The sequence below is a fragment of the Polypterus senegalus genome, chromosome 7 (assembly GCF_016835505.1).
Source record: "Polypterus senegalus isolate Bchr_013 chromosome 7, ASM1683550v1, whole genome shotgun sequence".
NCBI lineage: Eukaryota > Metazoa > Chordata > Cladistia > Polypteriformes > Polypteridae > Polypterus > Polypterus senegalus.
In genome coordinates, this window is record NC_053160.1 from 124,343,548 (window position 1) to 124,365,950 (window position 22,403).

General features: G+C 37.3%; 1 protein-coding gene across 2 annotated transcripts in view; it reads left to right on the plus strand.

The window, feature by feature from the left end:
• Positions 1-22,403, plus strand: part of erap1b (endoplasmic reticulum aminopeptidase 1b) — a 126,588-nt gene that overhangs the window by 85,957 nt on the left and 18,228 nt on the right. For both annotated transcript variants that reach the window (XM_039759249.1, XM_039759248.1), the window contains exons 11-14: positions 753-910; positions 3,366-3,445; positions 10,268-10,451; positions 18,937-19,093. In XM_039759249.1, coding sequence (XP_039615183.1) covers positions 753-910; positions 3,366-3,445; positions 10,268-10,451; positions 18,937-19,093 — 579 coding nt within the window. The remainder of the gene's footprint in view (positions 1-752; positions 911-3,365; positions 3,446-10,267; positions 10,452-18,936; positions 19,094-22,403) is intronic.

Genomic DNA, 22,403 nt, shown 5'->3' on the forward strand with positions numbered 1-22,403 from the left:
CACATCTAAAGTCCTCAATAAGTATTTCCAGATATTCCAAAGACACTCTTAAATGCCTATAAAACTGTCCAACAAAGGTTTTTGCATAATATACAGCATTTAAAATGGGAATTACCTCCGTATATAACACTTAGTACAGTTACCCTCTTTTTGTTAGCTATTTCTGGAGTTGTCATTTAACAATGGGATAAGAATAATAGTAAAAAAATCAAAGGCAGAACATTTTTGAACAGTTGGAGCACAGAACGCAATCCAATGAACAACTGAGACACAACTATGACACTCTCTTCGTTCTCTCTCTGGATTGGCAGGCAACTTAAATGGCATTGTTGAAAATTGTTCAGTTTCAAAATATCGGGTTTCAGTGTGGAGAGTGAATTTTGGATGCACATGTTCAAGAGTTGTAACAGTAAATTTTCAGATAGAGAGGTTAAAAATAACAAATGATTGCTGTACAGTTAAGTAGTGGAATTTGGCAATACAACTACTGTATGGATGCACAGATCTTGAAGTGTTTGCAAAACAGAAGGAAAGTTGAAAATGCAATATGATTGATAACTTGCCACAATAACTCCAATCTAAATCCATTAGTGTAAAAACAGCAATGTTTGAAAAAATATATACAGTTTATAACTTGGTTTATTTCATGTGCCCCACCACCACTCTTTCTTTAGCCATGAGCCCATGAAAGGTAGGTAACATATTATTCAGGTTGTTGTAATGACGTTTTTAATTTGTATTTTATTTACTAGAAATGGTACATGCAGGATGAACTGAATGTAAAAGAAATAATGGACACATGGACTCTTCAAGAAGGTTTCCCTCTTATTACTGTGACAGTACAAGGCAGAGAGGTTCACCTGCACCAGGAAAGGTATCTCAAGAGCTCTGACCCCACACATGCCACTCGGTAAGACACTAATAATACATTAGATATATTTTTAAAATTTTTTTTAATTTATCATGTTTTTTTAAAGAAACAGTAATTCTCTGAAAGATAAAAATATGTAAAAAAATTGTTTTCATTACTACATGGTGTTACCAAAATATATGCAAATATTTTTAATGTCTGCAAGTTGTACTTTAATCACATCTAGATTATTGGACTTGTAATTTTAAATTGTGGATCAAAGAGGGAAATTAAGAAACAATTAAACATTATGGATGGCACTGAAATGTTGGTCTTGTTCAAGCTATTATAGTATTAAATATGTCATTTATTTGTTTACACAATCAGCAATAATTTTAGTCTCATTTTCCAATCCGGTTTGTCCTGAACAGGATTTCAGGGGCGTGCTAGAGACTACTCCAGACAGCATTAGGAGTAAGGCAGGAACAAACCTCAGTCCATTGCAGGAATAACACACACATATACACACACACACACCCCAACCACAAATTAAGGCCAGTTAGGCATCAGCAATCCACGTAACGTGCATGTGTTTGGACTGTGGGAGGAAACCGGAGCACCCAGAGGAAACACATGCAAACGAGGGCACTCCACCCCAGGAGGACCCAGGACATGAACCCTAGTCTCCTTACTATGAGGCAGCAGTCGCTACCACTATGCCACCCACACTGTAATTTTATTTAAAGCAAATTATTATTTATGTTTGTTGTCACCCTGACTGAATGATGTAGAAGAGGCCATTATATACAATAAAGATACATTTATTAAATTAAATCATCTAAGGGAAGCATGAAGAAAGAGAGATCATAAAATATCAAATAAACAGTTTTTAAGAAAAAGTCTGCTTTCTTAAAACTCTTCTTTCCTCTCCACAGTGTAGTGCCTGTTCATAGTAGTCCACCCAAATTTAAACTCAAACTCAGGGTTTTGAACCCTGTCTTAGAGACATCTGGTCAAATCACAGAATCACTTTTGGAGGCAAGATGGTTTTATTGTTGCAAAAGGGACACAAATCATTCTAGCAGACACTGGAGTCTTTGCATGGCTGAACCTGGAGTCAGAGTTAAATGGCCGCTTCTCAAAAAACATGTATTATAGTGTGGCTGGACATCGATGCAACACATTACATCACCATACATATGTTAAGATGGCGGCACAGTACAATCAAGTTTGTGGATAGTTTAAAACAGGGGTGGGCAAAGTCATTCCTGGAGAGCCGCAGTGGCTGCAGGTTTTTGCTCCAACCCAGTTGCTTAATTAGAAAACAATCCTTGCCAATAATTCAATTTCATGGCTTGTTAGTGCATTAACTCAGGCATGTCAGGTCATTCTCATATCCTAGATTTTTTTTCCTTTCTAATGATCTCATCCAAATGATATGAAGTCTAAAATTTATGAATAATACTCAATATTTCACTTTTTTCTCTTCACTCTCCTCTCAAGTATTTAATTAAACCAAATAGTGCACGATAAATACACACAGGTGTAAATGGAAACAAGCAAAATGGAGAAATGCTGCTTTCTTTTGTCATTTGAATCTTATTGCTCATAAAAAGCCATTAAAAACCAAGAGAACAGCTGTTTAAGACTAAAATAAGCAATAAAGGTTCAAAATCCTAATGAGCGAGACAACTAAAATGAAGCAGAAGAGTTGCTTGAGAAATGAATGCTTCTTATTAAGCAACTGGGTGGGAACAAAAACCTGCAGCCACTGAGGCCCTCCAGGAATGACTTTGCCCACCCCTGGTTTAAAACAATAGAAGACAATGTGTTCTTAAATTCTAGTTAGAAAAAAACAATTATTTCAGAAAATCTGATTTTCCATTTTTGACTTTCTGGTTCAGATTTTTGCTTGCTGGTTCTTTCATACATTATAGTTCAGACATTCACTTTTCCTTTTGACCATACTTTTACTTATTCCCTTTGTCCATGTTTTCCTTATCACTTCACATTTTTTGCATTTTTGAATATTCCTTTATTTAGTCTTTGGCCATAATCACTCCTTTTTCTGGAGGGAAAACCAATTTTAATGCAAAATAAAGGATACAAAAGTATCATCAAAGAGAATATAAAATGGATGTCAATACCAGTGCTCCAATGCTGTATATAGACCCAGATGCAAAACATGTTTAATTTTTCTGTACAGTCATAGTCCGCATCAAAGAGTAGTTTTTATAGAGTTACACTACAGTTAGGTGGAGGAAAAAGGTCTTTTAAATTTAATGCTTTTCTTTATGATTCTGCAAATAACAGTTGTAAGTAAAAGTAGAACTTACAGTTGTAGAGGTTTGCTGTTTAATTTTTCCTAGTCTATGGGTACCTACTCTGATGAGTAAGGCATGTGATAAGTGGACGACTGCTTGCTCATAATATTCTGCATGGTAGTAATCTTGCTTTTTTGTTAATGGGATTTTTACAGCATGTGGGAGGCTATAATATTTTTTCCTCTTCCCAGATTCCTTTGGCATGTTCCATTAACATACATTACCAGCAGCTCCAACACGGTGCACCGATTTCTGCTGAAAACCAAGACAGGTATACAGGAATAAAGTCACTAAATAGCTGTGTGTATATGTATGTGTACTGTTTGTAATGTACTCAAAAATTAACTTAACATTTTATACTTTGCAAGAAAGATGAAATCTATACCAGTATTGAAGTTTGAAATTAGCCTTTATACAGCTCAGATTCTCACTTTGAATATGTAGTGATTTATTTATATTATTTAGAATGTCATGAACCTACTCAGCCTCAGACACCCTGCACTTCACTAAAATAGAATTATTAACATCAAAAGTTACAATTATAATACACACAACATAAACTGTATAATACAGTGAATGACACAGTCCCCAAAACATCCTGATAACTTACAGATAAGATACAAGAAGGAATATTAACCCTTTTAAAACATTTGTCAATTTTCTGCTGCATTTATTTAACTGGCCATAATGTTCACATATTCCACTTAATATTCATGTTCCATATATCAAAGAAAAAGAGTAGACATTTCTCTTTCAAAATTTTTACATCTGCAAAATAAATTATATTTTGCATTTAAGTTACAACACAATAATGTACAAAACATAACTGCATTTTACCAAAATATGCACTTTGAATATTATTTGTTGTTATAGTTGTTGAAGTACACATCTAGGCAGCATGAATTTAGCACATATTTTATTAGAGACAACTAAAAATGCTTAGCAAATGTAAACAACTAATGCATACAGCATAGGTTTACTATTTCTAAGTAATTAATTTTTTATATTTTTCTCTAACTACTTTCAGATAAATAACCAGAGCATCACCATGCCTGTATGCCTAAGTGAACACCAGACATGGCTTTTTTTAGAATCTTTACAATTTTGATTTTTTGAATAGTGATGAACCACGCTGAATTCATTTTGCCTCAAGTTCAGCAAAAACATGTAACACAGATGTTCAGAGATTTCAGTGAACTCTGTAAAATGCATTGAAGTCAGTGGCCAAGGAGAAACTGAAATAGCTTTGAGTGGATTATAATGATGCAGTGGTCTTTTAGGCATCCCAGAGGGCTATGGATTCATCTGCCAAGTATTTTGGGCTGAGTATTGTGGCCAAAAATGTGACCTGATCTGTGAGACAGTAGTGCTAATCACTGCTCCACTGTGCCTCCCTGAGTTAAGATTATGTCACTTATTGGGCTGTGTTGTTGCTTTCTGGAGCTGGTTTAATTACAAAGAAAACACCCTTTCACACAGAAGTCAAAAATATTGGATCAGCTGTGGTCATGCACAAGTCTTATACCTTATAGTAATAAAAACCTTTTTAAGTGACTGATTTCCATGATGCCCCCAGCTTAATCTGTCTGAGGTGTTTGTCTTTTGATCTGCATTGTGCAGCCTCATCCCTCAGTAGGGGGACAACTCTCCACAGCAATGGTTCTCTAACTGTGCACCGTGCTGCTCAGAGTGGGATCAGGAGAAGCAGAGTGATAAAGTACGGTAACACTGGAAGTGCCGTGGCCTAGCCAATTGGTATTGTGTTTTTTTAATATATACTTACTTCGACAATGGTGGTTGGTAGCAGGATTGGCACTCCTGCTACTATGAAAAACCTCACACTGTCCCACTCCATTCGAACTAGTGTGTTTCTGTGGTGTCACTCTTTGCATGGCTGTGCTTGGGTCCTAATTAAGGATCCTATGGTGGTTCGTCATGTGGTGGGTGCGATAAAACACTGTATCAGTGCTTGCTACTGTGGATGAAAGTCGAATCAACAGCAGGCAAACACCAATAAAAAATAAAAAAGCAATTTCTTTATTCTTGGTGGCAGAGAGACTATGCAGTCCCTGTCAGCCTGCTCCACTGACAGTTAGATCAGATAGCCTCACATTACAAGGAGTGTCTCTCTTTTATAGTAGATCTGTTTACATGTTCAAAGCAGAACTTATCATAGCAAGCTTTAGTGATCAATATCTTATCTTGTTTAGGCATGCAATGTTTGTGCACAACATTCGGGAGGAATTAACTACATACCCAAGTCTTACGCAATATGCTCAAAATAGTTTAAGCAAGGGTTCAGAAACCGGTCACAGCTGATTTCATAATATCACAGGGTGTTCTGTTATTATCAAGAGGTCAGCAGTTTATAAATAATGCAAGTTAGCCCCTCAATTATGTGCACAAAGCTTAATTCTTTTTCTGCATAAATGAGGAACAAATCATATAGCTCTCTGCAGCATGATTAATAGAAAATACAGTCCTTGATATTTGTGAGTTAAATAATAATGTTTTCTCTTCCTCACTACCAACCAACATTGTGTGCCTCATTCATTGACTTTTTCTAAATTGTTCAACTTTAAATGCTAATGTTGTTGCAACTTAGATATTCTGTTTAGAAATGATTGATGATATTATTTGTATTATCGTGGTATTTCCGCCAACTTACCCTATTCCTAAGTGTATTCATCAAGTTCGTTACTGTCATACTTTAAGATTAACACACATATACATAGATATACACATACACACAGACCCTGACCACAAAATTACCGTATGAAAGACGTAAACACATGAACGTTATTCCGTAGCACCTTAACCTACACAAGTACTGTATGAATAACACATGCACAGTCCACTGTCTCTAGTACTCCAAGAAACTTACTTATCATAGACTCGAACAACGTGCAGTGTCTTAAATATATCTCAGACCTAAATATTACCTTTGGTCTCCAAGAATATATTCAGTCATACAAAGGCTCAGCATCCCTGGCTATAGGCCATTTATCAAGCAGTGAATGTTTTAAAGCACTGTTCATTACTGGACAGAGCTCTTTGTCCGCAGCTCGATAAACTTACCTTATTACTTCAATCACTCTAAATATGAAGACAAAGTATAGAAAGTTAAAAGCAACATGGAATTTATTAAAGAGCGATAAGAATACCAGTAGAGAAAAGCATAAAAGAAAATGTGGATAGCAAAGTCTGGATATATATACTGTATAGTCTTATGAAAAAGTAAAGATGTCAAGGATGAATGAATTGATCTAGCACTCAAAGTTATTCATGAGATGCTTTGCTGACATTAAGATGGAAATAGCCGCACATTCCTGGAGCCCTCTTCTGACATCGCTCTCACCCTCCTCTGACATTGTTTTGTGATTGTTACATGCACCTGATTGGCTGCCTGTCAATTTAATGAATAAATTTCATTTCATTTCAGTAAAGTTTCTAATGTTTTAACAATCTCCTTTCTCAAACTGTAATTTCCAGTCCCATGGCATCTCCTTCTGGTCACAGATTATAAAGTAATCGGGTACAGCTTGAACCATAGCATGTCTTCTTTTCCTAAGCTGTAAACCAATTTAGTCCTGGTGCCTTTTCCTTCACAGGTGATAAAATCATCAATACAACTTCAGGCGTCTCCTGAATTCCTGCTCAGTTTGAACAGACGGTACTGATATTGGTAAAACTCAGGAAAACAGATTGCCTTTGATGTCAACTGTCCATGCTAGTGACTTGTATTTAAATTCATCTGCTGTTTTGTCTTGAACAAAATATAATGAGAATATAGACCAAAATTTCTTTGTTTTTTTGTTAACAAAAAGTTTGCTATTACCAACGCAGGAAACACCATTGAATATTGGTAACCCGCTGTGAATCGCTGTCTCTCTCCTCCAGCTCGCACTTGACTGCAATTACATATGCTTTTCACCTTAGCCAATTCTGCACTACCACTGTTATTGACATTTCTGAACATTGTTTTTCAGATAGGAATTGCTGCCAATTTTCAGAAGACAAATATGAAATAATCAATTAACAAAATGTCACACTTACAATCACATTGTTTCAGTAAAATTGATGAAGGAAAAAAAGAAATCTGAAGGTGTTCGGCTCTCCAGTTACATCAGTTAGGTAAAAATGACTGTGAACACACTTGAAATGGCATCATAATGTTTTTCACACAATGCAGAATACGAATATACATCCTGCAAAAATTTGATATGTGGAGTGGAGAACTTGTAAAGTGGCCCATCGTGGATTAAGCAATCAAGTGAAAAGCTCAGTGCTGAACGGTGCAGCTCATTCACAATAGATTTTGCAGGCACAGTGGATACAAATGCAAGAATAACTCGTGAGCTTTCTTTGTAAAAATAAAAGGAACAGTATAACTTGTTACTTAACTGTAAATGAGATACCTTTTACAGGACAAAATATGATTTGAGTACAGCTGTACTGAAATTCTGATGTATGTGTAGAATTACATACATACAAACTTGCATGTATTGAATCACAGACATGATTTGATGGCTCATGCATACACACACAAATAAATCTGAATTTACTTTTCCATTTGCATGCATTTTCATGTGATGTCATAGGGAAGGAAGAAGTGAACTAGTTCTGAGAGAGAGTCTCACTCTATACAACTCTAAGCAACTGGCACGCAGGTAAACAGACTTGAACTGTGCGGGGTGGGGGGATGTGATAGTAGGCTGCTTATCGACACATTTACAGGACAAATGATGCTGACAGAGAGGTGCGAAGTGATTTAAGGTGGGACAGATCTACAAGTTTTTTCGTGGCTCTGGTAATTCTAGTGTTAAAAATCTTTTTTATTGTATATGTATTATTTTTTTGTCTGTGTTTGTTTATTGTTTCAACCTGGTACCTTCACCATTAGTTAGGAAAAGCTGCTGTGTTCTTTTGTTAAAATACTTTTGAATTTTGGACTTCCTGGTTTAAGAATTTTTTAGTTTTGAAATTGAGCTTTGTCTTTTATTCTCAAGATTTGGATTTTGCATATTTTCATTTTTCTCTATTTTTATTTATTAGTTTCAAAATACGCTTTGTTATTTAACAGATTTTCTATTTGTTTTCTGATTTATTTTAATAGTTCTCAATTTGTTCCTGTGGAGTTCTTTATTCAGTTCATTAATTTTTGATTGATTGAATTTTTTTTGTAAATTAGTTTTTTTAAATGCATTTTAGGAAACTATTTTCATTTTGCTCTGTTTTCACTAATGACCCTTCCTTTTTAGACAAATCACAACAATATTATGATTAGTATAAAAGCTGTTAAGAAAGGATTTTGAAACAATAATGATATATATGACATGAAGTTAAGAAAGTTAAATTCTACTGTCCTACATAGTATATATGTGCATCACCTTTAATCCTTTAATATTCTAATGCTCTAATGCTGCCTTCCATTTACCTTGGAAGTTAGATGTAAGTGCTGGGAATGATGTCACACCTGAGTTGACTGTGTTCCAGTAAAACATTCAGGAAACCAATATCAGTGTGTCCAAGAAAACCTTTGTTGCTACATCTGAATAAACAGCAGTTGATAACAATGCATTCATTACATGGTATTTTGCACATCCAAACATCACAGCAATGTGTTCATGTATAATTAGACGGAAGTGGTATAATAAAACAGTACAGTACTACAGTTTTCAGTAAAGCTCACAGTGTACATTGTCTTTTTAGATTAAAGTGATGTTCTGAAAGTTGGACAAATTCAGATCCAGTTTTCTGAGTTAAAGATCTGACTTAAGGAGGCATTCCAGATGAAAATTCCAACTGCCCACTTCAGATGGAATAAAGAAGCACATAGTGATCAGTTGGAGTCAGGTACATGCAGTGTTCACTGCAAGGCACAGAATTTGCACAGATTGCACAGAGTGAAGTCATCCAACAGATTAACAGCAAAACCACTGGGAGCATCCCATCTGCTTCACAGCTTTCTATGGAACACAGATAAAATGCTATAAATACATATGTTGCAATTACCTGGAGTCTGGCATTTTCAGTGGCAGGATGAGAAAGTAAGGTATGGTCTGTTTTTGGGAAGACCTCAGGTGGATAACAAGAGTTGCATCAAGAAGAAGCTGCACAGCTGATTAAAGTTAGGAGAGATGGTGGGCTGTGGAGCTGTCTTGGAGGTATGGTGTAAGGAGTCCAGATGATGTACTTGTAGGAGAGCATATCACAAAGAGTGGGTTTAGGACGGCAGATGCATGACACAGTTTGACCTGCAATGGTTTGGGATCATCATGATTACTGTGAAGAGGAGAAGAGGTTGAGATGAGTCACAACTTATCCTCGTGTTCAGGAATGCATTTGTTTCTTTGGTGGCATTCCCAATCATAAAAATAAGGACGTTTGTGAAGTGAAACAATAAATACACCTGTTTGCCTGAGGGCATAAACCTTCTCATCCTGCATGGTGCCTCTCTTTATCTGTGCCATCTCAGTCACCATTACAATACTAACTAACAACACCCCACATGTGGTTTTACTGAGCTTCAGCACCTCGTTGCATGTGTTTTTTAAAACCTCCTTTATTACCTTCTTCGCTTTTAAAGTTTTTTGTGTTTCTAAAACAGCTTCTGAAAATTAGTATGAAAAGTTAAAGATCCCAACCCAAGTTTAAGAAATACCAATATCAAAGTATAAATTGCCCAAAGAGAAAACATACACCTCAAGGTGTAATGTAAAGTTATGCTAACTCCTTTTTTTTCGTATGTATAGTGTGGAGAATTGCATTACATTCTGTTTTAATAAATTAAGTCTTATGTGAAACTCTCTTATTGGTGTTCTAATAATCTACAAGAAATATATAGGATATCCACCTTTTGGTAAGAATAACAATATCTGCTTCTGAAATAGTTTTATATACTGTAATGTGACTAATGAAATGAATTTGTTAAATATTGTGCCTGAAGAAAATAAGCAAATTATGTATTTTAAACCAAAATATATTTCATTGTTTTAGGGACAGTCCTAGTGCAGTATAAGTTATCTATAGGCAAAACATACTCTACTAATTTTAATTATGTATATCTTGTTGCTCTATTTATTTTTTCCAGATGTCCTTTTTCTCCCTGAGGAGGTAGAATGGGTTAAGTTTAATGCTGGAATGAATGGCTATTACATTGTTCACTATGAAGGAACAGGCTGGGATGGCTTGGTCAAGTTACTGAAAAAGAACCACACAGCTCTGAGCAGTAATGACCGAGCTAGCCTTATTAACAATGCTTTCCAGCTAGTCAGGTAAGCAAGAAGCACTTGTTTGTGCAGTATAGTATTCACAAAAATGTAAGGTGTCTTCATAATTTTTCTATAATTGACACTGCAAAAGCTGTGGAAATTTGAATTCTTTGCGAAAGGGAAACTAATAGTAATTTTTCTTTAAAAAAATACAGTAAAAAAAACTGTTAATAGAAAACATAAATACAACAAGCTGTAGTGACCATTTCTGTTATTGTGGTGTGCTTTTCTTTGGAAAAGAGTTTGTTTTCAAAACATTTAAAAACATTTAGCTACATTTTGGAAAGCTCTAGAAGTCACTGCTAAGGTGAACCATTAGTACGCAATTAAGAATTACTAGTGTAGCCACTTATGCTTGAGGGAGGATACCACCATATAGTTTTATGTGTATTTTATCAAATAAAAATGTTTCCGTGATAATTGCTCTCTTCATTATTAAAATGTTTGATTTGCATACATATATACCGAGGCCAACAGTGTGTCACAGCTGAGTGAATCTAGTTTTATCAAAGATCTCACCTACATTGAGCCACACGCAGTGAAAGACTCTTTATAATTGGATAGCTGAGTTTCAAACATTTCCAGTGATGTCTAGTTGTCTATGATTGGTCATTTGTGCTACATGTCACAGCTATGCGTAAAAGGCTGAAAATAAATTGCTTCTGTGACAGCTTATCTTTATGTACCATTATTCACATAGCTTGAGTCAGATTATGATTACTGTTTTGACTGTACTGAGAATGACACATTTGCTGAAGGACCTGATTCCAGGTTGATTTGTAAGTACAGCTTAGTATAAATTTGAAGCGTCCAAAGTTCAAATGTCATGGGTTCAATTACTATACCTGGACGTTGTCTGCTGCATGTTCGCCCTATTTTAGTTTTCTGAGCAATGCACCTTCAGTTTCAACTTGCAGTATTTGCAGTGTTTCTTAGTGTATTCGTGTGAACTGTTGCAGTGTACTAGCGCATCTCGGAAGTTTGACGTGAGAATTCATACACATTGAATGTAACTGTATAACACTGCTCACATCACTGGATCATGAACACATAAGCCTTTACAGCTTATGACTTATTCATGGTATAATCCACCTTACTGCCCATATGAAAGGGATCGACAATGCTGTGCAATATTTTTTTTTATCCTGTTTCTAATCGCAATAACAACAGGCAAAGTTCACAGAAATGGCACACTGGAACATAAACAAAACTTTGTTCTAAGTGTTTTAGGGTAAAGATAGCACTATTACAGCCCTACCATGCTGCTTAATAATAAAAGTTTTATATAGCAGCTTTATAAAACCCAAGGTCACTACACATACCATTAATAAGAGGACAGTAAGTTATAAAATCCACAATAAAGAATAATAACATCTACCCAGAATATAAACTGCTCAAAAAAATTAAAGGAACACTTTGAAAACACATCAGATCTCAATGGGAAAAAGAAATCCTCCTGGATATCTATACTGATATAGACTGGGTAATGTGTTAGGAACGAAAGGATGCCACATCGTTTGATGGAAATGAAAATGATCAACCTACAGAGCCCTGAATTCAAAGATGCCCCAAAAATCAGAGTGAAAAAATTATGTGGCAGGCTAGTCCATTTCGCCAAAATTTAATTGCAGCAACTCAAAATTGTATGCAGCACTTTGTATGGCCCCTGTGTTCTTGTATACATGCCTGACAACATCGGTGCATGCTTCTAATGAGATAACAGATGGTGTTGTGGGGGATCTCCTCCCAGATCTGGACCAGGGCATCACTGAGCTCCTGGACAGTCTGAGGTGCAACCTGGTGGCATTGGATGGACCAAAACATAATGTCCCAGAGGTGTTCTATTGGATTTAGGTCAGGAAAGTGTGGTGGCCAGTCAATGGTATCAATTCCTTCATCCTCCAGGAACTGGCTGCATACTCTCACCACATGAGGCCAGGAATTGTTGTGCACCAGGAGCCACTGTACCAGCATAGGGTCTGACAATGGGTCCAAGGATTTCATCCTGATACCTAATGGCAGCCAAGGTGCCTTTGTCAAGCCCGTAGCGGTCTGTGTGACTCTCCATGGATATGCCTCCCCAGACAATCATTAACCCACCACCATAACTGCTCATGCTGAATGATGTTACAGGCAGCATAATGTTCTCCATGGCTTCTCCAGACCCTTTCACTTCTGTCACGTGCTCAGGGTGAACCTGCTCTCATCTGTAAAAAGCACAGGGCACCAGTGGTGCATCTGCCAATTCTGGTATTCTATGGCGAATGCCAATCGAGCTGCATGCTGCTGGGCAGTGAGCTCAGGGCCCATGAAGTCTTTCTGGTTGTTTGGTCAGAGACATTCACACCAGTGGCCTGCTGGAGGTCATTTTGTAGGGCTCATCCTGTTCCTCCTTGCCCAAAGGAGCAGATACTGGTCCTGCTGATGGGTTATGGACCTTCTATGGCCCTCTCCAGCTCTCCTAGAGTAACTGCTTGTCTCCTAGAATCTCCTCCATGCCCTTGAGACTGTGCAGGGAGACACAGCAAACCTTCTGGCAATGACACGTATTGATGTGCCATCCTGGAGAAGTTGGACTACTTGTGCAACCTCTGTAGGGTCCAGGTATCGCCTCATTCAACCAGTAGTGACACTAACTATAGCCAAATGCAAAACTAGTGAAGAAACAGTCAGAAAAGATGAGGAGGGAAAAATGTCAGTGGCCTCCACCTGTTAAACCATTCCTGTTTTGGGGGTCATCTCATTGTTGCCCCTCTAGTGCATCTGTTGTTGATTTCATTAACACCACAGCAGCTGAAACTGATTAACAACCCCCTCTGCTACTTAACTGACCAGATTAATATCCCATAAGTTTCATTGACTTTATGCTATACTCTGATTAAAAAGTGTTCCTTTAATTCTTTTGAGCAGTTTAGTTAAACAAAATCTGCAGAAATTTATAAACAAAGAAGTTGGCAACCTGTGTAACCAATAGAGAACAGAAGAACAGGAGTGATGTTCTCAGTACACGTCATTAAATTTAATTTCGATTTTCTAAATCCAGTGACAGTAATATATGTGTTCATGGGGTCTTTTTCTTTTTCATAATCTAAGTCCACCATTTTTAGCATTAAGTACTTAACAGGAATCCAAACTACATGTAATTTATGTAGACATCTACAGTGTATCAGCTTAGAGTAGTCAATTAATCTAGCATTTTTGATTTTCCTGTGGGAAGAAATCAGAGTTCAAGAATGTGTAAACACACAGTGACTATGCAGGAAATCAAACCTATGATTACTGGGCTGTAAGGTAGAAGCTTAGTTTACTAACTTTATAATCCTTTAAGAAACAGACATTTCAACACTTCCTTCTGATGTCCCAAACTAAATACTTACACTCTTTAATTTGCTGTTTCTGCACAGTATACATTTGTTTATCTATCTGTTGATCAATTGAATTATTTGTCCTTTGAGTATGTATCTTTGTTTCTGATGCTGTATGCATCTAAATTTCCCTTTGGTATTAATAAAGTTTATCTATTCTAATATGCAAATTATTCCAGCACCATAATTAGGTTTTCATTTTATTTAAGTATTTGGTTAGCTAATTTGTTGTGTATAATTATTGAAGATAAAAAATACCCATGGCAATATGTCAATTGTATAATATATTATTAATTTTAGTGGGCAGCTAAAGATTTATTTATTCAGTCTTGAGGCCAGGGTGAAAAGTTTCAATATAACCAAGGACACTGTGGACAGATAGACGTGTAGGTGCCAGGAGAGAAGTTAAGTGGGTTGGCAAGAGTTCACAGGAATTGTATGGAAATAGGTGGCACACGGTCACGAATTGAGTGTTTTGAATATTCTGAGAATGTGTAAAAGAAAACTGGGAGTCCTAAAACAGACTTGATATTCATTTAATCGGAGAACTAAATTAAACTAAATTACATAGCCCCAACACCACCCATGTTATATGGTTGAACCAGCTGTTGTTGGCAAGTGAGGCCATGAGGGCTGAGTTTAGTGACCCTTGAAATCGCTCACAAAGGCCGTTAGCTTGAGGGCGGTAAGCAGTGGTATGGTGCAGTGTTGTCCCAATGTCCTGTGCAGTTGAAGGCCAGAGCTTTAAATATACAAGGAGAGTGGCATTTCTTCGCATTCTTGTCAACTCGGGTATGGTAAAAACAGAGTTTAGTTGTCGAGATTATGGCAGGAGGAGAAAGAACAGTGCAAGCTGCAGGCTTGCTAACGGGACTGATGAGGGTTGCAGGATAAAGGTAGCTCTGCAAAACAGAGTGCTGGCTGTTGGCCATCTTGGACACAACAACAGACACATTGGCCAGGGCAGTGCGCACCTGTTCCTGCACCAGTTGCAGAAACAGCTCTCTAAATATAAAATAGGGCTTATGCCTGCCTAGTAAAGCTAACATGTGGTCCAACAATGTGGAAGGTTTCGTGTCTCCGAGGCCTGGCAATGATAATAGTTGCTGCACCTGCTTTGACTCCGTGAGGCCGTATGTCTCAAGGGTATGCTTTTAAGGTTACATACTTATTTGTGTCCCAGGGACACACTCACCACCCTGGACTCTGTGGAGTTGCTGATAGCTGCAATGGTGTAGTAGTACCTCGTGTCATCTGCCAAATGTCCCACAATGCAAATTAAGCCTCCGCTAAGGCAAACACGCCATGGCTTGCTGTTTCAAAAACTCTGGTAACTTTAACGTAACTGCGTTAGCAGACTTGTCTAACGTAACTCTGGAATCGTCCCAGAGCATCGGTGTCACCACTGTAGTGCCCTGCTGTGGTATAGCGGGTCCACAGCGCTCTCAATAAAGGCCAGTTTTTAAATAAATAATCACCGCACACGAGGCGGCTTCGTGAAGGGGCGTAGTGGTTGTAGCAAGCCGCGGGGCGATCTGCGGTGTGGGCATTTCTCACCGAGTGCACAGGTGAGGGACTGCCTACATCCGTGATTGTTCCAGTGGTTAATGTGCTGCAGCTGCTATGGCCCCTCGCTATATAAAAAGAAGCGCGAGTCGGTTGAAAAGGGGGAATGAACAGAGTAGAACAAGAAAAAAGAGAAGTAAACTGAGGTTGGAGCAGGGAGCAGTGAGGAGGAGAGTGCAAGTCAGTGAAGCAGGAAGCGGGCAAGCACTTGCAGGCAGCTGAAGGCAGCCTGGGTGTTTGGCCAACACCCGGGAGAAGTAGTGGTTGTGGTCGCTCCCGTAGAGTTAGCTATGGGAGTGACCGGAAGGTGCAGGACTCTCCGCAGAAGGTAGCGGGAGTCAGGACTTGGGACGTGGTGTTCCCAACGTGAGAGCCTTGGTCGTAGGGAATTCCCAAGTCGCTGTCTGGAGGAGCCAACTGGAGCCAAGGATCGGTAAGGCAACTGATAGCAGAGGCAGGCACAAAGGTCAGCTGCAGAGAGAGAGACGCTAGTTTAAAAAGAAGGCACCGGGCTTGTTTATAGACTGTTTCCTGTTGGATGTTTTAACCTCGATTTTAAAGGATTGATTTTCTATTGTTTTTACCTCCACGTGTTTTTATGGATTATTTATTTAATGATAAAGTTTGAAGCACTGCACTTTATTTAAACACTGTTTTATTGACTCTTTTAATAAAAGCACTATGCACTTTTTTTTTAACCATCCCCTTGCTCAAATGTTGTCTCACTGTTTAGCTCACTCGGTGACATTATCGACGGTGTTGGGTTCAAGGGCTTCCAAATATCAGATGGGAGCGTGGAGCCAGAAACCACATCGTCACACCTGCAAGGGAAGAAAACATGCTAGACAGCGTTTTCTCGATGCAGACAAAAAACTACTGACTTTATTATCAAACATGCTTAAACTATATACATAACTGTTGCCTCTCCACTCATCACCCCACACTCTCCCACACTGCAGCGTGTAAGAATTTTATCCTTACAAAGGTACAGAGCCTCCAGCCACTACAACTTCATTAGTAAAGCTTTACTAGAGGTGTTAGGCATCCCTCTAGTTCAGTTAAAAGTAAAGCCTTGGGTTGCTTTGATAAATAGCAGTCCAATTGGGAGTGGGTTTTTGAAAACACAATTCTGCAGATCACTGGATTTACATAAGGAGACTATGATACTTTCTGTTATCCAATTACCCATTGTTCAAATCTTTGTAGAGTTTCTGTGGTTAGAAGTCAATGCTACCTCCCCATAAAGAATATGATTGTCCCATTGACTAACTACCTCTAACGAAAGGAAAAATACATGCCCTGTTAAAACCAGAAAATGAAGCAATTAAATTCTGCATACAAGAAAATGTACAGAATGAGTTTATTGTGCCATCCAGTTGTCCTAATAGCTCTGTTTTTTTTCTTTGTGAAGAAATACAGTATGATTGTAGATTGCATTTATATATTGATTACAGGGAACTGAGTAAAATAAGAATGCAAAACAATTATCTGATTTCTCTTGTATCTTACAAATCAAGTGACAAAATCTAGCATTTTTCTTGAAATTAGATTTACAAAGAGGTAAAACTTTAATCTACATCAGAGAAGGAGATGAATGTGAAACTGCTAAAGGATTTTATGAATACCAGATAGTGCCTGTAAATTGACTAATGCAGTGATATATTTTGTGACATTTTGGGTACTTTTGTCCTGGTTTATATTGATGATAATTTATTTTTCAAACCCATGTTTTACATGTTAGTGTATTGCTGTAACATTTAAGAAGCAATCATCTTTTTATTAAATTAGAAAAAAAAACAAGAGTTTTACAATGACAAAAGTTTTATTTTTGGGGTATGAGATCACACTCACAGGGTTATACAGTAGATGGATCCTATGCAGGTCACAGGTATTCCCTTAGAAACTCTCAGAAATTGTTTAAAAACCTCAAAGTTTTTTGAGGTTTGCCAACTATTATAGACACTTGATCAAAAACCATGATCATCTCCTCCCATCACTTCATTATCTAAAAAATCTGATAAAAATTCTTATAGACTACAGAAGCTCAACTAGTATTTGAGATATTAAAGTAATTTTTACAACTGCCCAAGTACTGAGATATTCTAATACATCCTTGTAATTCCATGCAATTCATTCTTGAAGTTGACCCATACAGTTTACAGGTGACCATGGTCCTTTCTTGGTATTTCCCGATAATAAGAAAACACATCCCTGTGCATTCATTTTCAAAAAATGTTTTTAGTAAAATATAATTGAGAATTATTGGTGATTAAATTGGCATTGGGAGAGCAGAAACATTGGTTAAAAGAACCCTATTAACAGTTACTCTGACTATTTCAAAACAGGTGGAACATATTTTTGGTGGAAGAGGATGAGACATGAGGCATACAATTTTTTGTTAGCCTTTGAAATGTGTGATAAGGAAAAAACTTACCAGGAGCACCCTCTGAAATTACTTTAGGCTATTTCATCTTTTAGTTGCCTTTGGAGGCAATATCAATGGATTTCCTGCAAGACATGCCAATAACCAAATAGAAAGGATTAATCTGGTGTTACAAATTTTTCTTTGACATATTATTGATTCATGCCTGTCTAAAAGTGTGGATCTTTTGCCTATTGCAGAATTTACACAATATGTGCTTTATAATTCAATGCATAAAATTTCCACTTTGAATTTCTGTATGGGTTCCAGGCATATTTGTTCAACATTCCTAACCTAACATCTTTGGTTCAGAATGTGTCAGAATACCTATAAAGACTTAAATTGGTTTGGCAGCAAGTTAGGGAGATCTAAAAGATGGCGGAAACAGCAGTACAGTTGAGAAATTAGTTTAAGCATAAAATACAAAAATAATGTTTGCAAATGACCAGCATAATGGCATAGTGGTCATACAGAGAGATAGGCAGATTGGTTGTGCAATCAACCGGACATTTCCAGAGTCCTCTGTTCAGTTCCCGGTCTGATCACTGTCTGTGAATTTTGCATATTCTAGTCACATCTGTATGTTTCTTCTTAGGATTGGAAGGCAGTTTATGTTAGATTAGTGACTATGAATTGGTCCTCTAATAGTAAATGAAGGTGTGGGTCTAAGTGTAAATAGCAGAACGCTAATATCTCATCAAGGCTTGGTTCCGGCCTTGTGTTTCATGCTGCCTATTATGGACACACACCATCTCTCTTAAATGTTAAATGGACTAAATATTAGACAGATCGATAAATAAATGTTTGTAAATCCTATGAAACAGAGAACTATGATGGACATAACAGAAGAGAAAACAGGAAAAAAAACACACAAATTAGAATTTTGCAGGACATATTTTTCATTCTTTAATGTTATTTTTTTACCCTTTTAATTCAATTGAAGGTTGTGAGAAGAAGCAACTTTTCCTGGCAGCATATGACATAAGACTGAAATTTATTTAACTGGAATGCTAGTTTATTTACTAGGTGCACTTACATAAGTCTTTTGGGATAATGATGAACAGATATTATCTGCTTTGATAACATAAAATCAAAAACTAAAAATCATTGTATATTTGTGTCATTTGTTTTCAAGCATTGGCAAACTACCTTTAGAAAAAGCTTTGGACTTGACTCTTTACCTAAGAAATGAGAGAGAAATAATGCCAGTCTTCCAGGGATTGAATGAGTTGATCCCAATTTACAAGTTGATGGAAAAAAGAAACATGACAGATGTGGAAAATTTAATGAAAGTAAGTATTTATTCTTCAGTGTAAATTGTTACTTTGCATACTTGATGTTCTGTACTCCATACTATAGAAGTTATGAATTTTACATATTGTAAAATGGTAGCACAAAATATACCCACCAAAATCAATTGAAAGTATATCAATTTACAATTTTTCATTTTTGTTACTGTTAAGGTGTATGGCCAAATGAATGGTTACAGCAATTATGAGGGATTCTTCTGTTGTTTCACTTAGACTAAATAAATATTTAATGTATAATGGGAAGCATTTTCTCTTTTGCTTTCCCAGTAAATTTTCATGTATACGAGTTATAACTTGACTTTATTATTTTTTTTACTTTTTATGTACAAATGCAATTGAACCAATTCTTTTGGCTTCATAAACAGCTTACTATACTGACATCAGCACTATTAAGATTGTTGTCATTGAAATGACAGCTCAGAAGATTTTTCTTCTATTGCCTTTAAAATGTTTGAGGACTTTTACTGCTAAGTGCCTCGTTTTGTTGCATCTATCTTCAAGTAAAATTATTTCAAACTAAGATGGTGAAAAATACTGGACGACCAGTATCAGATGAGCGTGATGCATCTCCTACCAAATTTGGTTACTTTACTGTGCAGCTGGAACCAGCATGCTAAGAAACTAATTAACCTTTATTTACTAAATAATCTGCTTCTGTAGTACCATAGTGATTATTCGTACAAAAGCTGTCAAATGTAATCCAGCTCTGCAACAGAAATAAAATTTACAGTTCAAACAAAGAACATAGTCTTCATTGCAGAAAGGTAAGGTCATGTGCAATTTTACTGAAAAATGGAGGTGATGGTCCACCTAGGAATTGCCAGAAATGCTTTACAGAAGTTGTTCTTAACTTGGGGGCCACGGCCCACTAGAGAGTCTCAGTAAACTTCCAGGAGAGCTGTAGGATAACTGAAAGTTATTATAAAATAGCAAAAAAATTGAATCATAGGAGTGTCAAACTTATCTTTTTAAAGCTGTTTCATTAATATTCAAAACATGTTCCATATGGCACACAATGACTATCAGTTTTTTCAAATATCCCCTTTAAGGTGCGTTTCATGTATACGTAGTACATCACTGAGATGAGGCACAGAGAGACACAGCAAGAGGCAGATGATTGGGATAGCAGGCTATACAAACAAAGTCCACCAACAGGTGCGATTGGCAGGGTGTGTGAAGATTGGCTTTAATAAATGGAGTAGATGGATGAGTAAAGGAAGGAGGCATCCCGAAGTTAAAAGGAAAGGGTATTTTGTGTGGCTGGTGAATGAACTGTGGAGTGAAAGGACAAAATTATTGTGAATCAGAAGGAAGATGATGATGAACAAGAGCACTGTACAGAGGTACAATATGAGTGCCAGGCGCAGCAGCTGTCAGTCCAGGTGTTGCTTCAATAGGAACTGAAAAAGAGAGAGGGAAGCAGAGGATTACAGTAGGTGGCACGTCTGAGTCCATTTAAAGCAGGGAGCGACAGCATTCGTTAGCCAGCTAAAATGCAAGTGCCACTTAGTTAAGGCCTCCCCTCGTCCAGAACAGATGAGGAGATTGTACATAGTTCACAAAGTTATTTCTTCTAACCTGTACATCCCTGCATCATCCCCACTTTTCTCATGTTTTGAATATTATAGTATAATAAAGTGTTCTGTTTGGTTGACTATATTCACTGACAATGTGTCTTCCTTTCCTTTACTCATGAAGAGGTAATGTATGGATTATATGCATATATAGTTTATTTAGCTGGATTACATTTACATCTGACATTTACACTTCCATTTTTCATGTCATGGCTGGATACAGGTGCAATGGACACCCCATATATGCACAGCAATTTGGAGTTTAGTGATCTCTTGTGTGTTTTTGCAGCAGCAAGTGAAATGTTAAAGTTACTAACTTGTAGGTGGAATAGTAATGGTCTACTCGTAATGACCTAGAAAGAAAAAGTGAAAAGAAGGTTCAGTTTTTTAGCATGATGTTAAAGATATGACAGGATATAGTGGCTAATCTTTACACATGCTGCTGCAGTCACTCTGCTCACTTTTCAAAGTTACACAGTTGCCAGGGCTGGCAACTCTTTCATGACTTGCCTTACTGCTGTCTCAGCCCATCATAACTCTCATTTCCACTTGTGTTAACTGTGGCTACCGCTGATGGAAAAGCTACAGCACTGCATTGAAATGATAATAAAGAAACTTCTGTAGTTAAGTTATGAAAAATGTCTGCTGCAACTCAGTATTTTCAAAATTATGTTTTATTTTGAATTATTAGGCTTTCCCTTAAAGATAGGGTGAGAAGCTCAGTCATCCGGGAGGGGCTCAGAGTAGAGCCACTGCTCCTCCGCATCGAGAGGAGTCAGATGAGGTGGCTCGGGCATCTGATCAGGATGCCTCCTGGACGCCTCCCTGGTGAGGTGTTCCGGGCACATCCAACCGGGAGGAGGCCCCGGGGAAGACCCAGGACACGCTGGAGGGACTATGTCTCCCGGCTGGCCTGGCAACGCCTTGGGATTCTCCCGGAAGAGCTGGAAGAAGTGGCCGGGGAGAGGGAAGTCTGGGCCTCTCTGCTTAAGCTGCTGCCCCCGCGACCCGACCTCGGATAAGCGGAAGAGGATGGATGGATGAATGGATGGATGTTTTATTTTCAAAAGCAATCGTTTATGCTTAATTTAAAAAGTATTGCATAAGGCAAGTGAGTAGTAAGCAAGTATGGTGTCAGAATATTTATAAGAGAATAGCAGAGGGAAAATAAAATTGCTAAGCATAATTTATTGTAAATGTAACATGTATTTTTGTTATTTTTATCACCAAAAACTTAGATCCAAAGTTTGTGTAATGGAAATTCTGAAGAAAATTATGTTTTATCTTCCGAAACATGTTGTATAAACATTTTCCAAGGGCTCTAAAATCGGAGTCATTCCAGATAATAACCACCTGAGTTTAGTAATTATCAATCAGTGGCATTTACATCAGTTACAGTGAATGCTTTGAAATGAATGGTATAGATGGACTGGTGTCCCTGCTACGATTGTTGAACAGAATCAGAATCACTTAATTGCTAGCATGTGAAATAGACCAGAATTCACTTTGGTTAGATGCAAAAATATGGAATACAAGACAACACAATATCATCCCAGCATTATCCTGACACTATGCAAACAACTATATAAACACAAGTTTCTTGAATAAAAACATTTACAAATTTCAATAGTACCGTCAAATAAAAATAATACAAAATAATATAGATATCAAATAATACAGGTTGAGCAAGTATGAAGTATTTACAAATAGACAAACAG